General features: G+C 36.0%; 2 protein-coding genes across 2 annotated transcripts in view; one reads left to right on the top strand and one right to left on the bottom strand.

The window, feature by feature from the left end:
* VTA1 (vesicle trafficking 1) overlaps nt 1-17,106 on the bottom strand; it is a 77,705-nt gene extending 60,599 nt beyond the window's left edge. The window contains 1 exon segment of the mRNA NM_001133194.1: nt 16,953-17,106. Within this exon segment, the coding sequence (NP_001126666.1) occupies nt 16,953-17,064 (112 nt within the window). The 5' untranslated portion in view covers nt 17,065-17,106.
* A 72-nt stretch (nt 17,107-17,178) lies between these two features.
* The window catches only part of NMBR (neuromedin B receptor), a 76,762-nt gene continuing 75,331 nt past the window's right edge, over nt 17,179-18,609 (top strand). The window contains exon 1 of the mRNA XM_054558235.2: nt 17,179-17,307. The gene's annotated coding sequence lies outside the window, so the exon portion shown is untranslated. The remainder of the gene's footprint in view (nt 17,308-18,609) is intronic.

The following is an 18,609-nucleotide window of genomic DNA, read 5'->3' as shown; positions in this document are numbered from 1 at the left end:
AAAAAAAAAAGAGTTCCGAAAGTGTCACCGAGATATACTGCACTACCAGCGTAGTGCACGTTGCTTTCACTGCACACTAACTAGAACTGAAGATCACTTTGACATACAAAGGGATGCTAATTTGATCTCAGATCAAATGTTATCTCCTTACAAGGTGATATCTATAAATCTTAATATGCTCTTTCTTCCTCAAATTTAAGCTTACTGTATCTTACTGTATTGCCAAAATTTCCCAAAGAATATTAGGTATCCTTTCTCTTATTTTTAAGAGGATGCTTCTAGCAGAAAGTAGGATCATTTCCACTCCAGGTGGCTCATATTCCCCTAAGAGAGCCAACACCCTACGCTATACTGAAGCTAGCTAGGCCTTTGAGACCCATACGATCCCAGGGATTGGCAAAACAATTGGCTAGAGTATGGAAAATAAAATATTAGCATTTCTATTGATATTTTATCTAATTCTTTAAAAATTTCTATTTTATATATCTCATAATACAGTATTAGTACATCAACATGTAAATGTAATTCATAAATAATTTATATAACATATTGCAGATTTGTATTCAATGTTTTTTCTAACTCATATGGGTAGGTGATCAAAAGGTCGAGACTTGCTGCTTTATGGCATCCTCACTCCTCTCAATTATGAACTATGTTTTCTTGCCCCAACCTAGCCCATGCCTCTTCCCCACACCCCCATGCCTTCTACCAAAATCCCATGGAACCACTGCTTTTCATCAGCATACTCCTCTACATTTTCTGATTCCTTCTCCTTCTCTGTCTTAACTAAAAGCAGTTGTCACTTGAAGAAATCACTGTATTTGCAGTCCTCTTTAGTAACTTAAAAAATTTTCTCACATACCTCTTTAGGACTGGCAAGCTGCTATATTATTACTAAAGAGTTGTAACATACCTAGCCAAAAGAGTACATTTCCCTGTATTCTCCAAAGCAAAATATGGCCATGTAACCAAGACTAATATTACATTCCCAGAAATAGTTAGGAAAGACTGTTGCAATGTCTCCATAAAAGAGGGAATGACAGCAGGGAAAGATCTTGCAGACCCTCTCCCTTTTTTCCTCCCTACTACCTAGAATATAAATACTAGATGACTGAAGCCCTAGTACCTATCTTGGGCTACAAAGCGACCCTGGAAGTGTGCTGGCTGGTAAATTTGAAACTGGAATCAGCTGGGGTCCCTGATGACTTAATGGAATTGGTATACTAGCATAGGGTACTGCCAACATCAGACTTTCTTTACATGAAAGAGTAAATCCTTATTTTACTTAGCCATTGTTATTTTGGATTTTCTGCAATAAGCAAGTAAATCGAATTCAAATGTAAACACAGCCCATGTTCTCAAATCTTATTGACCCCTGACCTCCAACAATTTTATGTGCTCTCTTTCACTCAGTGGTCATTCTATGCCACCTCAAACTACTGCCAAAATCAATACATCAAGCGCCCATTCTCTAAACATAATCTCCTCTTCTTCCAACATTCAACTATGCACATTACTACAGGTTTCCAGTTCCCTGGCTTCTTACTACTTCTTCATTATGATCAGTCTTCTCCCCTTTAACTTCCCTCTGCAACTAGCTTTGATGTTACATTTTAAGAACTTTATTTTACTATCTCCTTCTACCTCTAAATTTTTTTATTACATCCCTCTGGCAAAAGCATACTCATATATAAACCCAATTATCTTCTCTCTCTATATCTGCATCCAAACAGCAGAAACTGATGACAGATTATCATCATTACAAATATCATAATTATCAGTCTCAAATGGGCTTGATACTTGCTTTCCCAACATCCCAACTGACTATTTCAAACACACTTTAATCTCTAAGACAACCACCTTGCCCAAACATACATACACATCAGGTAATTATTCATGATCTAAATGTACACTGGCCAATATGATAAAATAATAATTTGAAGGATGGTACCGACAGTGTCATCTCCCCACAGGTCTTTCTCTCTTTTTAACCATAGTAGTGAACACTATGTGAGGCCTACCATTCATTGAGCAGAGTTAGCTTTGATAGATCAATTTTGGGAAGAAATACAGGGAACAACCCAGACAGCAGAGAAATAAGGTTGATTCCTAAGACTGCCCTTGGCTTTAGTGACAGCCATCTCAGGATGTAACCATTAAGCAAACACGCAGATAATTAATGCAGCACATACAAATATAAACAAAATATCCACTTCTTGTCCTTTAGAAGTTAACCTAATCCAGATAACTAATAGTTAAACACAGTGTAATTATAATATAGTTTAATTAGCCTGGCCTACATTCGTTTTTTTCTTAGTTTGTGTGCATATTTAGTCTTTGCAATTACAAGGACATTATTATATGGTAATATCTTTAATTGAAGAATTGGATCCTCTCAGCATTAAAAGATGTAGGACAAAAATTGGCCTGGCTTTTATATTTCTGAATATCTTATGTTGTAAAGAATTCTTAAGTACAAAAAATTTACCATAAGATACATTTTCTAGTACTAATAAAAAGGAAAATTCCTTGAATTCACTTAAGAAAACTCAGTTTAAGTACACTAAAACATCTTTTTGCCACAGGGATGAAAAAAGGATCTCTTTCATAAAGAACTCTGAGACAAGCAATTCATTCTAGCAGCAGCAATATGATGAAAGATTAATGTCTAACATGGAAAATACCTACAAAAACAGAACAAATAAACATTTAGCTAAAGTCATCTATAAGAAAATATATTTGATTTATTTCATCAAGGAAATGTGTTTATTTTTATGAATAAATATTATTTGATGATGAGTAATGAGGCATATTTGCAAAAGGATTAAATACTTTCCAACTTGACTTTAATTTAATGTGAGACATTTAGAAAATATTTACTAATTCTGAAGGTATGTGTATTCCAAAGTTCCTTAGAATTTGAACATTAACATTCTAACACATTCTTGCTTATCCATAAGAACATAAAACTATGAAATATGCATGATAAAAACACACGCAAAAAGATATAAAAGCAACTGTGAGGAGTGAGGCTTTGATAGGTTAAAAAATGTGGCACTCAGTAGAATACATATTGATACACAAAAGCAAATTTTATTCAAAAAAATAGAACTGAATGTTATTCTATTCCTAAATATATTGCAGATCTCTTCTATATGGTTAGTATTATCCTTTGTGAAGGGATTTCTGAGTCAAAGATTATTACACAGTTTTTGTACAAAATATATCTAACTACTTTCCCAATTAAATAATTTAGGCACACTATTTGACCCAAAAAAAAAAGGGGGGGGGAAAGGAAGGAAGCATGAATGAATGCCTGCTAATAAAGAATACTTACTTCACTCATCCCTTCATTAAATAAATACTTTTGGAACTCCTGTCATAACAGCAATTTTAAGAAAAAGCCACTCCTGACTTCCTATTAAATGATGTAATGAAAATCAAAGTATAGGGTAAGAATATCTGGCTTTTTCATTGTCCAAAGAATAAAAAGATAATCACTGGGATTCTGATATTATTGTAATGACACATAGCAAACACTAAGTGATGATCTGATTATTAAAATGAGAACACAAATTCTACTTCTGGCCTTGATGAAGTAACTATGGTTATCATCCCATTGTAAACAGAAAAATTCTGAACAAAATATATGTAACAAGTTTTCAGACAACAGAGATAGAGGAAGACCATGATACCTGGAGAAAGGAAACAAATGAGGTGGCACCAATGATCAGCCCAGCATTCTGCCTGGAGGCACACGCCAAACTAAGGCCCAGGAAGAGGAGTCCCAAGCAGAAAACAGTCCTCTTGAGTTGAAAAAACCGCTGGAGTGAATTCAGGGAGACTGAGGCAGTTGTATATTAAGGGGCAGAGGTCTAAAGAAAAGGGAGCTATGCAGGAAAAAACCCAGAAATCTGAATAGGGGTAACCTGGAGACTCAGCTGAATACTAACATATGGTGTGCAGGGGAAAGCTCCTCAAGGCCAAAGAATGAAAACCTGTTCAATAAGTTGAATGTTCCCAATGCACACACAGGGTTAGAACGCATTCAAGTTCCAATCAGAGAGAGTGAAGAGTCCTATATGTTACCCTGGGTATTCAGTAGAGAATCCAAGATGGGCATACTTTCATAGCGGTGTTAAACTCTCCCTAGAGCAAAGGCTACTTTAGACCTACCCTGAAAAGCTAAAAACAAACAAAAAAACAATACACAAAAGAATCAAACAACTCCAAATTACACTTGTTGACCAGACTGAATCCCTTCAAAGAAAGACGACAAACTCCAGACATTCCAGAATGTAAATTTTACAATGTCCTACTGCCAGTCAAAAATTACTAAAGAGGACAACAGATAGGAAAATGTAATCCATAAGAAGAAAAAATATAAGCCAACAGTATAAGCAGATCAAACAATGACAAAATAATAAAAACAGGAGATAATGACATTAACATACTAGAGAACTATAGAAAGCATTTAAAGAAAACCATGAATAGAAACGAGAAATGGAACATACACAAAGGAATCCAAATGAAACTTCTAGAGGTAAAAAATATAATATTGGCCGGGCACGGTGGCTCACGCCTGTAATCCCAGCACTTTGGGAGGCCGAGGCGGGTGGATCATGAGGTCAGGAGATCGAGACCATCCTGGCCAACACGGTGAAACCCGGTCTCTACTAAAAATACAAAAAATTAGCCGGGCGTGGTGGCAGACGCCTATAGTCCCAGCTACTTGGGAGGCTGCGGCAGGAAAATTGCTTGAACCCAGGAGGTGGAAGTTGCAGTGAGCCGAGATCGCATCACTGCACTCCAGCCTGGCAACAGAGCAAGACTTTGTCTCACAATAATAATAATAATAATAATAATAATAATAATGATACCTGAAATGAAAAATTCAGTGGATAGGATTAATAGTATAGACACCAAAAAAGAAAAGATTAGTAAACTCTGGAACATTGCAATATAAACTACCCAAAGTAGTTTATATAATTTTTGAGATGGGGTCTCGTTCTGTTGCCCAGGTTGGAGTGCAGTGGCACAATCTCAGCTCACTGCAACCTCTGCCTCCTGGGCTCAGACGGTCCTTCCACCTCAGCCTCCCAAGTAGCTGAGACTACAGGTGCAGGACACCATGTCTGGGTAATTTCTTTTTGTATTTTTGGTAGAGACAGGGTTTCACCATGTTGCTCAGGCTGGTCTCGAACTCCTGAGCTCATGTGATCCACCCACCTCGGCCTCCCAAAGTGTTGAGATTACAGGCATGAGCCACCATGCCCAACCAATACCAGATTTAAAACTTGGATCTTGATGAGTACTGAAAATGATATTTATGTCCCAAAATACAAAAATTTTTATTTTTACATAAAAAAAGAAATTTTTATAAATTTCTTTAAAAGAGAATAGTTAAAATATATATAAGGTTTATGGTATACGTATAAATACAATGTATGACAACTATAGGCAAAGGACATGAGAGGGAAAAAGACAGTAAAGATCTTTCCTTATATATTAGGTGGTATATTATGAGACAGTAGACTATGATAAGCTACCACTAAAAAAATAAAAGAGGAATATCCAGTAACTTCACAGTGGAGGTACGATAGAATTCTAAAAGAACTTCGATTATCAAAAAGGCAGAAAAAGGAGAAAGAAGAAACAAACAACAAATGAGACATAGAAAACCAATAGCAAGACTTAAACCCAAACATACTCATTACATTAATTATAAATGTTTTAAACATTGCAATTAAAAGGTAGAGGTTGTTATAATGGATAAAAACATAAGATCCAGCAATATACTATCAACAAAATCCCACTGAACTGGAGTAATAATAACTTGATAATACCTAATATTAAATGAGTATATCACCATGGATCATGTATTCATTTAGTCATATAAAAATAGAAAAATTGATTAATCCACCAAAAAATTTTGTGAAGTTGATCTTATTATTATCCTGAGTATATTAATAAAAAACCTGAAGCTCATAAGGTCATGCAGGCCATAAACGATAGGTTAGGATTTGACTCAGGCAGTGTGGCTCCAGAGTCTTACCCTGCATCCAGCAAGATGTCTCTCTTCATATACACACATAAAATTATATATAACCACAAATGTTATATACATGGCAACATGTAATTTGTTTGCACCCTTCATTTTTACATTATGCTGTGGGCTATGGCATCTTTTGTAATAAATGTAACTCCATATATCTTTAACAGTTACATAATATAAACCTTCCATACTGATAGGTATTTAGATTTTCAATTATACTGCCTCTTGGGGGAGCTACAAAAGTGCAGAGGCTTTTTTTTTTTTTTAACTTCTATTTTAAAATGCAATGTCTGGGGGTACTACTACCATTTAAAACAGTAATATCCTGAAAGGTACTGGGCAGCCCTGACAACAAAGAATTGCTACTCCAAGATGTTAAGGGTCACCAAGTAGAAACAATAATAAATTGAGGTTAAAAAAAAAAAAAAACCCAAAATAGTAAAAACATAAAAATCTGACAAGCCACAGAAAAATAAATATAAAAAAAATAAAAAATGTAAATGTAACAGCCCAATGAAGAATTTCAGTGGAAGCAGGAACTTATATCAAGCACGGTTGTTGAAACCTACTATTTATAATCCTTGACTGTTCAAGAGTATATAAGCTTCCACTTTGAACAACCAAATATAATTGTCATAGAAGACAAGCCTTTATCAAAGATGCTTAAACCTGTATGAATGCCAAAAAAGAAATGAAAGTTAAGAATGTGTTATCTGACTCCACAGCCCCTTCAACTTTACGGTTTTTTCTAGAGATGTAAAATGAGTTGACATTACTCAAAAAGGAAAGTATTAAATAATTTTTACAAAATAAAACTCATGTTTGCATATATGTTCACAAAAACAAACTTAAGAGGAATGGAAGGCTAACGGATAAATCAGTAGTCCAACATTCTGTGTTTATTGTCATTGCTACAGTAAAGTACCCTGAGACAGCTTATTAATAAAAAAAAGTAAGTAATCAAGCAATAAGACTACAGACTAGTTTATCATTCAGGAACCAGCAAAGACTGAAAGGAACTGCTTCTCTTTATTGGTTTAGTTAAACTTGTCTGAATGAATTTAAAATCCAATTTCTATGTGATTAACCCAAAAAAAACAGTAAGAGGCAAGTTATTATTATTATTATTTTTTTTTTGAGATGGAGTCTCACTCTGTCACCAGGCTGGAGTGCAGTGGTGCAATCTCGGCTCACTGCCACCTCTGCCTCCTGGGTTCAAGCGATTCTTCTGCCTCAGCCTCCTGAGTAGCTGGGACTGCAGACAAGCGCTACCACACCTGGCTAATTTTTGTATTTTTAGTAGACAGGGTTTCACCATATTGGCCAGGCTGGTCTTGAACTTCTGACCTCATGATATGCCCACCTGGGCCAACCAAAGTGCTAGGAGTACAGGCATGAGCAAGTGATTATTAATGCTAATATCCATGTAGTTTACCATCTATCAATAAAGAAATCCATTGTTATTTAGCATTTACACTAAATTAACATTTTCTACTGGTATGTCCTGTAACATCTCAGAACTGAAATAACTTTATATATACTTACAGCTTCCTGAACAACTATACTGTATTTAATTTTCTGATGATAATATCAACAAAGACTCTTGAGACTGTGTATATACTTTCACTGGAAGTTTATTAACTTTACAATGTCACCCCCTAGAGGAAGCTTTAAAATTGAAACTTAAAATTTTATACATTTAGTTACTTATGGCAAACTGAAAAAGGGGAAAGTTCTGAGTTTAGCTTTATCTACAGCACCAAACCTGGCAGAATCAAAATATTTATCTAACAATGCCCACTTTTAGTAAAGATTCAAATATTTTCCGGCTTCATTAAAGAAAAATAAAGAGATGGAGCTCAGAGACATCCTATTAACAGAAAGCATCTCCTTCATTTTCCACTCTCCACTTAGGGAATCTCCGAGATTTTTTCACTGGCTTTTTTGCCTTTTTCTTTTGCCATGGATTGTACTAGTCCCTTTCCCCTCAGTTACTCTGTGGCTCACTCAATAACTGGTTCTCTAATTACTAGCTACTACCAACAATTTTTCATTCAACCGTTTTTTTTTTTTAATCTGATTTTGTTTATTCAGGTCTTGGTTCTATCACTTAGTAACAGAAGGACCAGAAAGTCTGTGAGGCAGACATCCTGAAAGAAAGCACTGTTAAAATGCCAATCAGCTACAGGAATGCTAGTTGTCTGCCTTCCTTATTAGGTGACAACTATATAGGCATACTTCCCTCTAGGGACCACAACTGCCTTAAAATTCAGGTCAATTTGGCTAACACTTTTTGAGCACCTGTTCTTTATTATGTAAATATCTCTAGTGGCCTAGCACTACCAGGCAGAGTAAATGAATAAAAACTGGTAGCACAGTGTAAACCTTCCTCAGTTTACAGTCTGGAAGAAAGACAAGCAAATGAAAAAGTAATTATGGTAAAGCTACACCAAGGCATAAAGAACAAAAAGAAACACCTTAAAACTACGAGACTTAAGAAAAGGCCTCCCACAGAAAGTGACCTTCAAGCTAGTACCCAAAGGATAAAAATCTAGTGAGTGTGGTGGGGAAGAGGTGTCAAGGCAGACAAAGTAGAATGTGAAAAGGCTTGGAGACAACAAAGTGCCTAATGTTCTAGTAACAAAATGAAATTAATTTGATTAAAACTACAAAAGGTGATTCAGAACTCAAATCATGAGGGGTCACTGAAGACAAAGATTTCTTCAGATAGACATATGGAACTGCATGTATAGTAATTCTGTATTCTACACTTTCATATGAACTTTCCCTCATGTTATAAAAGATGCTTTGTGATGTTTAAACAATTACATTACTTTCTATGCAGTGGATATAACATAATTTACTTAATCATTTCCATAATGATATATATGTTAGGTTATTTTGAGCTTATCATAAATGTATAAATAATCATTCAGGAAATTCTGCATAAAGGTCTTACTAAATGTATAGTTATTTCCTGAACACGTTTCCCCAAATTGGAATTACTGAATTAGATACTCTACATTTTGCCAAAATGCTTTCCAAACTTTGTACCAATCACACAGCCATGTCAGCAAGGATTTGAACGCGTACTCATTTGTACTGAGTCATATTTTTACAGTCAAAAATTGTTATTCCACTTTAATTTACATTTATTACTAACTAGGATGAATGCTTAACTTCTAGCTAATAAATTTCAAAATACAGTAGAAATGAAAGATATCCTAGAAAACTACTATATCAAGAATGGCTCAAGAGGAAAATATTTTTCTAATGGAAGAAATTGAGAAATATAAAAAAGCACAAAGTTCTGCTGTATCAATGATTTTTTTTTAAATCTAAAGAAAGCGGTAAATCTGCTTGCCTTTTTAATCCAACTCACATTTGAGGAAAAGGAGTAATTTTCTCAACAATATCTAAGAAACCAGAGTAACGCTGTTACTAAAAATCTCAAAATGATAACATAACTATAATATATTAAGAACTCTCAAACTCAAAAATAATGAGCAAAAACATGACGACATTTTACTGAAGATGATACCCATATGATAAATAAGCACATGAAAAGGTTTTCAACTGTATCAGCTATCAGGGAAATAAAAACTAAAACCACAATGAGATATCACTGTACCTATTAAGAATGACTACAAATAGTGACACAAAATGCTGGTGAGAATGAAGAGAAACTCTATCACTTATCATTCATGTGTTGCCAATAAGAGTGTAAAATGGTACAGATGCTCTGCAAAACAGTTTGACAGCTTCTTATAAAACTAAACATGCAATTACCATATGATCTAGCAACTGAATTGGTGGGCATTTATCCCAGAGAAATGGAAACTAGGGTCACACAAAAACTATACGTGATTATATTCACTTTATTCATAATTGTCACAAATTTAAAACACTTAAATGTCTTCAATGATTAAACCGTTACACTGTAGTATACACATACCGTGAAATTCTACTGAGCATTAAAAAAGGAATAAACTTGGATAAATCTCCAGAGATTATGCCAAATGAAAAAAGCCAATCCCAAAAGCTTATATACGATTTCATTTAATAGAACATTTTAAATGATAAAACTTTAGAAATGGACAAGTTACTGGCTACCAGGGGATGGGGGTGAGGTAGCGAAAAGGAGAAGGCAGGTTATATTAATAAAAGGGCAACAAGGGGAATTCTTAACTATTCTCTATCTTGACTATGGTAATGGGCACAGGAATGTACACCTGACAAAGCTGTTTAGAACTAAATATACACACACACACAAATACATGTAAAACTGATGAAGCCTGAATAAACCAGTGAATAGTACCAATGCCAATATTCTGGTTATGGTACATTATTATAGTTTTGCAAGATATTATCATTGGGGGATATTGGGTAAAGGGTACACAGAATCTCTCTGCGATATTTCTTACATGTGCTGCACGTGGACCTACAATTATTTCAAAAGAAAAAGTTTAATTAAAAGAAAATGCAAAAACTAATGGGATTCTTTCCAGAAATGGAGGGATGTCTCAAATATGAGAAAATTAACTATTTTGCTGCTACTTACATTAAAAAGTTCAAACACATAAACAATAAGCCTATTAGCATTTCCATAGACGGCCAAAAGTAATTTGATATACATTATTTCAAAATTCATTCCTGATTTAAAAAGAAAACAAAAGACCAACCAACTTCGAAATGTAGGAATATTAAGGTAATTTTAAAAAGTGATAAAACACTAGAAAATTCCCATTAAGGCCAGAAGTGAATCATTTTTGGAAATGATATAAATACTAGAAAGGATAGGGCACAAGGTGTAAATCATATGATAATATGACCTATGACTCAATCTAAAATTCATTATAAACATAGTAAGGTAATGAGTTAGACAGAGTACTAGGATTGTTTCCATTCTATTTTGTCATTGATTTGTGGTAGAACATTAAAAAAAAAAAAGCTATGAATTACTGTATAGTTTATTTACTCAATCAACAGATAAGTTTTACAGGTTATCTCACATGTCTTAGATACTATATTCAGAGGTGGACATTCAATGATCATCGTACGACATACTTCTTGTTCTCATAGAGTTTACATTTTAGTGGACTATTAGTAATATTTAGAGAAGAGGCATTCATTAAGAATTTGTAAATTCCATTTATGTGTCAGGTGGTAAGAAAAGAAAAAGATAATCCCTGTCCTCCAGGAGAATCAAGATTGAAAGATAAACAGATGTTTATATTATAACACATGTGATGAGGGGCACACAAGAACAATTTCTTGATCATCTTTAAGAGGTCATGAAAAATAATCTGCCAGAAGTAAAATTTGCAGAGTCAGTAAGTTAGTCAAATTAATAGGAACGCAGAAGGATTCCTGGCAGAGGGTAGCACATAGCCCATGGAGCTTTTATGAATCAACAAGTAGTTTAGCAAAATACTCTTGAATTTTTTTCTCACAAAAAAATGTTTCCTTGCTCTAGGAATTTATAAAATTATTATATGCTCTAAGATTATAGAAATGTATCCCTTAACACGTTTTTATGTTGATGTCTACACCTTTTCATGAGAAGGTTAAACAGGTATAAAAAATGTGATTTCTATACTACATCAAATATTGACATCTAAAAGTTATATCTTTCAAACTAAACTATCATAGCAACTTGATATTTATCATGTTTTAAAATACAAAAAGTTCTTTTTTAACAGAAATTTTACATTGTTATGAATTAAATCAAATATTTATGTATTAATATTATTTACTGCCATAATGTGGAAGAGGAGACTATTGGGGTTCTGTTGTTATTTTTTATTTTTATAAATTAAATTCACAAAAAATAATCCCCCCCAAATCCCAGTTTTTCCCATGTTACACAGCAAAATCACCAAATTCTTTAAATTATTTCTGAGTTATAGGCTAAAAACCATATAACCACCTATCATCAAATATTTTAAATAATTTCTAAGCTGACAATTAAATTACGCCCACTTTAAAATTTGTTTAAAAATTAAAAAGCATTTGTTACCCCATCATTACTCATTTTCTCAATTCCTGTGATGTATGCAAAAAAAAATTACAAAGATTCATCATCTTTCAATCAGAGCCTTCTTATTTATTGTAGGATGCAGAAAGGATTGGGAACACTTGAAATACTTGTTCCAACATCCCTCAGCAAAAAAAAAAAAAAAAAAAAAAAAATAGTAATTACAAATAAGGTTCAATCTCATCAGCTGTTTTATTTTCTTCTTCTTCTTCTTTTTCTTTTTATTTTTTGAAATGAAGTCTTGCTCTCGTTCCCCAGGCTGGAGTGCAATTGCATGATCTCAGCTCACTTCAACCTCCACCTCCAGGTTCAAGCAATTCTCCTGCCTCAGCCTCCCCAGTAGCTGGGATTACAGGCACCTGCCACCACACCCAGCTAATTTTTGTATTTTTAGTAGAGATGGGGTTTCACCATGTTGGCCAGGCTGGTCTTGAACTCCTGACCTCGGGTGATCTGCCTGCCTCGGCCTCCCAAAGTGCTGGGATTACAGGCATGAGCCACCGTGCTCGGCCAAGCTGTTTTAAGCGTACTTCCAGAAGAATAAAACAAAACAAAAAACCTCAGAGCCGAAGATTTTAGCTCATTTAGTTTAAAGAGAATGTCTACCACACTGTTTAATGGCAATGCCAGTTGCTAACACCAAACCAATCAGCCAAGTAAGAGTTACTTTTTCAGAGAAATACAATATTCCAGTTGGAATGTCAACTCATGTCCCCATTTTATTTCTAAATTCTAATTCTAAAATAGCAATAAGCTGCAGAGCCTTGCAGGAGCTTGTTTGGATGAAACAAGGTCCTCTCATCTTCAGTATTTCTCCTTTGTTCTTGGTTTTGCTCTCAACCCAAGAATGGTATTCTTTAATAATGAATGCAGAATGAGGCAGTAAGGTCATCTCATGAAAATTTTTATCATTTTGAGAATTCAGAATACCGCAACACAGGACTGGTTTTAACATAAGGCATTACCCTTAACAGATATGTATAAATGTAAGAGACTCTGAAAGACTGAGATGTCCCACTGTGGTCCCTCCATGTCCCTGTCCCTACAGCTAATCTTCCTCACATCTTCTTGCACATGACCTTGGCCCCAAACTGTTCCTCCTCACCCTCTTGATAAAATCCAAGATGACCTAACAATGGCTGCTAATATCGCAGAATAACTCCTCCCTCTTCTGAGATCCACTGACCAACTGTTCCTGAAAAGAGACAAACTCCAGGTGACTCCCTGCACCCCCATATACAACTCCAAGTGACTCCCTGCATCCCCCTTATACAAAGTTCTACCCCCTTCCCCTCAAATTAGAATGCTCTTTTGGAACCTTTCATGCTTAGCTTTTTTTTTTTTTTGGAGATGGAGTTTCGCTCTTGCTGCCCAGGCTGGAGTGCAATGGCGCGATCTCAGCTCACCGCGACCTCTGCCTCCCAGGTTCAAGTGATTCTCCTGCCTCAGCCTCCCAAGTAGCTAGGATTACAGGCATGCGCCACCACACCCAGCTAATTTTGTATTTTTAGTAGACACAGGGTTTCTTCATGTTGGTCAGGCTGGTCTTGAACTCCCGAATGGTTTATTCTTTGCTCTGGCTGGTTTTCTTCAATGTAAGACCAGGAAAGATAGGAAAGTCTATCCAATGCCTTAATTAACGGAGGCTTCACTAACACTGGTAATTTGAATTGTCTCTTTTGTTTGGACACCCTTGAGGATTTTCCACCTTCTCTTTCAAGGCAATACAACATAAAAGCACTCAGGATGCGTGAGAATATGCCATTCTTCATTAAAGTGGGAGAAGGACAATTGTGAACAGGATGTAGGAAAACATAAGCAGCATATTATATACTACTTTGCTACCCTGACCACAGGAGCTTTGTCAAGATCAGTTTTTGGAAGGAAAACATGGAAGTCAAGAATTGGAAAATTGATTCCTTGGGAATTATTTGCCTACTCCAGTTTATAGAGCGCTGGTCTAGCACGACTAGCCCACAATTGTAAGGAAAGAAGTCACCATGAGCAGTGTTCTGTTGAAAAGCAGAATCAGGCCCACAAATATAGCAGCTACAGATGTTATCAAACAGCAAATATAAATCGATATATTTAAAGTGTTCACAGAAATAGAGTGGTTAAAAATATCAGTAACAAGAAACTATCAGAAATGGCCAGGCCAATATGAAAACCAAAAGAGAACACTCAAATAAAAAATTAAAGTAGAAATTCAATAAAAGGGTTAAACAATAAAATATAGGGAGGTGAAGATAGACCTCAAGAAATTACACAGAATGCAGCAGACAAAGACAAAGAGATAAAAAAAAATGACAGAATCAAGAGACAAGGAAGTTAAATGGGAGAAGTGCAAAACATTGTCTAATCAAACTTTTATGAGAGAATAGAAATACAAGCAATATTTGAACAAATAATAGTAGAGAAAATTTTCCAAAATTGATTAAAAACACCCATCTACAGATTTAGAAAGCCAAAGTCCCAAACATATACACAAAAAGAAATGAAAGCCTATAAAACCAGAAGGTTAAGTCCTAAGAGATTCATACAATGATTGATAACATTTTTAAATTAAGAACTTCTGAACATCAAAGGTCTTCATAGAGTGAAAAATCAAACTGAAATGGGAGAAGATATTTACAACACATATAACAAAGGATTAACATCTAACATTATTAAGACAAGTCTGTGACAGATAAATGGGCAAAAGCAATAAATAAGTATTTCAAAAGCGAATCACAAATGGTTAATTAACATATGAAAAGATGCTAAACCTCATTAAGACTCAGAGAATTGCAGATTTCGCTCCAATGAGACACTACCATTTCACACCCACCAGATTGTCAAAAATTAAAAAGTTTAATAACATCAAATGTGATAGGCATATTAGTGTTCATTTTATTATTCCTTAAACTGTCTGCACATTACATATGCTTTTATATGTACATGTTTCATAACTAAAATTGTTAAGTGTCACCTGAGCAATAAAAATATTTCTTCATAAGCCTGATGAGAGCAGTTCCAGTGAAATACTGGGCATGAAAACCAGACTGCATGGGCTGAAAGGCTCTACAAGATAAAGGCGTAAACCTAACTTATAGACAATTATTTCAAGCTTACCTATAAGGCTGGAAAAGCAGAGCTGCAACTTTAGGGAATGATATGGTGAGAGTTTCTGTTATATTTTTAAATAAAGGAAACTGGATTAGGTTTAGAAAAATCTAGAGGGAAAGGACGACAGTGAATAAGGTGTCCCTGGTTTGTCACAAAGATACATGATACAGGGATCGGGAACAGGAATTTCCTTTAGGGATGAGAGATTCTTTGTCCTTATGCCATCACTCCCAAGCCCCATCCACTCCAGTCACAATAGTCTACTTACTCCTCCTTCCAGCAAGCCTCTACTTCGGGACTTTTATATCCTCTATGGAGAATACTCTTTCCCAGATGGTGCAAGGCATGCCTTTCACTCTTTTATTTCCCCAAATGTCAACTCAGTGAAGTGTTTCCTGACCACTATGAAACTGAAATCCCATCTGCACTCCCTGCCACCACTACTCCTGATACTCTTATTCCTTTTCCTTGCTCTATTTGTCTTCATAAGCTTTTAATACTCTATGTATGATAGACTCTATACTGTTGAAACTCTCTACCTCCATTGTATGAAAGCTCCAAAAATGCAGCAACTGTAGTCACAGCGCCTACTAATGCTTGATACAAAGGTAGCTCAAAAAACACATACTGAATGAATATGGACCCTGCTTGAGGAAACTGAAGAACAAGTATAATGGAAATGATGCTGTAAAATTTGAACAAAGTGAAGTAATGCACAGAGAATAATCAATTTGCTGCCCACAGAAGAGGTGACATTTGGGTTAGATCTTGAATCATGAGTTTGCCGAGTGCAAGAAAAAGGTGCACATTCCAAGAGAGTGGAACATGGTAGGTCTGAAAGGGCCTTGCACATTTGAGAAACAGGATACATTTGGAGTATGGCACCGATAACAGTGACCAGATTTTAGCTAACCTTACAATATACACAACAAAGGGCGCATTATATCCAACTTCTCAACTCTAAAAATCCTTTTCAGAATTATAGTTGTCCAGTTACTTGTTTTATTTGCAGGAAAGTTAAGAGTACAGAATACAAAATAAAGTTAACACAGAATTACTGGTACTCCCTTTACTCACTGCAAGTTTGAGCAGAGTTAACCTATATATTTTTTTAATCAAACTGTAAATTCAACGTATAACACTCAGAGTGAAAATACTGCTTTCAAAGGTCTCAACAGCAGGTATTATTCAAAGAAGTCAAAACTAAAAATTCTGTTATGGTAGGAGAGAGCAGCTGGGTGGGGAAAGGTCAAATTCAACTGCTTATTTAGTAGCAGATACTCCCCATTTAACCAAATGAGTTTTTGAATGGGCTTGCATGCTGTCATAAATTTCACTTATTACTATGTTTTCAACTAGTCTATCGTCCTTTTATCCACATCACTCCTTCTTTCGGACACTCACCTTCGTTTTAAACCTAACTCAATTTATTTTCAGGATTCCTATTTGAGACAGGAGGCTCTTGTGTGTACACACAGAGAGAAAACCTTGGAAGATTATATTCCACAGTTCAAGAGCCTGTGTAGTCAGTACTGGAACATTTAAGCACAAGACAGGAGAAGCAGTGGACACCATGGTGCTTTGGGATTCCTACTGCCAGGGGGTGGGGACCCAGGGAGTTCCCTGGGTAGGCTCGAGGTCAAAGCTCAGGTTTAAAGCGAGAGGGGCGGGGCAAGCCCCAAGAACCTCGGGGAGGTGTGTGGGCCCTAAAATGCAACTGGGAAAGAAGGGGCGCGGCCACTCGGAAAGACTCACAGTAATAAGCCACCACAGGGTCCCGCTTGTCATGCTCCTGAGCCGTCCTCAGATGATGCTGTATGCTCTTAAACTGTGCGGGGAGCGGGGGCAGCGGTGCAAGCGCGGCCATCTCTACTCCGAGCTCACCACTTCCTACTCGCGCGCTACCGGCACTTCCGCTTCCGTCTGGGCGGTAGCGCGCACGAGCGTTCAGAGCAAATCCTGCCCACTCTTCCGTTGCTCAGCGTCGTCAAGTCAACTACGGATCCCCAGCTGGGACAACCTCAGTGTGCTTGGCTCTCGGCAGTCAGAACCCACGGAAGACTGAGCATTTTGGTGCTTATGCTGCGCATGGCGCTAGCGCTCTCTGCTGGTAGGAGGAAGGGTTTTTGTTTTGTTTTGCTTTTTTGTTTGGTTTGTTGTTTGTGGCAAAAGGAAGGATAGAAAAGGAAAAACAAGAAAATAATGTATGTTGACTGGGAGAAAGTATAAAGGCGAGAATTGCCTTTGGCGTCATTCAGGAATTACCACTTCCAGTTACTATGCCACATTAATATTCCATATAATACTGTCCTTTAGAAACCTTTTGATTTTAGAAACTTTAATTTCAATACTTGCATGAGAGAGAAATAATGTGTTTAAATTGTAAATTAAATTTTTCTATGTTGACATACTGGATAAAATAATCAGATTTCACCCCAAATTAAACTAAACATGTGAAACTTAAGATTGAACTTTTGTTCTCAGCTGGCTAGTATGTATTTTAGTGAATGAATAATCTGTAGATCACCTTTTTTTTTTCTGGAGAGTGATTAACAATTTGCAAAGTATTTCCATATTTATTTTCTTGTCTTAATGTAAGATAGTGTGTTTGGGACTTTTTCAACGCTGGTAACTCTCAACCATTGTACAGTAGGCATCACCTTTTCCTTCTACCCTCAATGACTTCAATTATCTTCCTCTCCTCTCCATCCCATACTTATATCCTCAGGGCTGTACACTTTATTTACTTCCTCCAATAACCTTCTTCTTTATTTTATCTCAGTCGTCAGTTTTGACAATTCATCTTAAAACTAGTTTTCACTGAAATCACACTATCCCCAAGAGCCAAAATCTCCAGCTCGGAAATTCCCCTCTGCCTACTATTTTCTGATCACTCTCTCACCCCCAGAAGAAACCGCTCCATGTCCTTATATTACCCCACTCCACATACGTTGTCTAGACCTATTTGCAAAGTCCATCATCTTATTCTGGGTCGGGCTTTTTTACTCAGCCTGAAACTCAGTTCTGTCTTCTTCCCCAATCTCAGCAGCATATTTCCTACCACTGGAGAATGTATGGTTTCTTTCTCTTTCTCTTACTCCCACTATTTGGACTTTCCAGGCAAAAGTTGCTAGATTGGTAGAGAAATCAATGAAGAAAAGCAGAGTTGGATAACCTAACTGTTTTCTTTCTATACTTACAACTTTTCATTTATTTGTTTCCTATTACTTCTTGATTCTCAACTGCAGCTGCCCTTAAAGATCAACTTTAAAACCCACTCCAGGCATTCTCACTTAATTGTTCTAGGTGGGATCCTAAATGTAAGTATTTTTAGAAGGTCCTCATGTAATTTTAATGTTACGTCTAGGGTTAAGGACCAGTGCTTTAGTCCACAGATGGTGTTTCAAACTTC

The sequence above is a fragment of the Pongo abelii genome, chromosome 5 (genome assembly GCF_028885655.2).
Source record: "Pongo abelii isolate AG06213 chromosome 5, NHGRI_mPonAbe1-v2.0_pri, whole genome shotgun sequence".
NCBI lineage: Eukaryota > Metazoa > Chordata > Mammalia > Primates > Hominidae > Pongo > Pongo abelii.
This window is presented reverse-complemented; position numbering and strand designations above follow the sequence as displayed.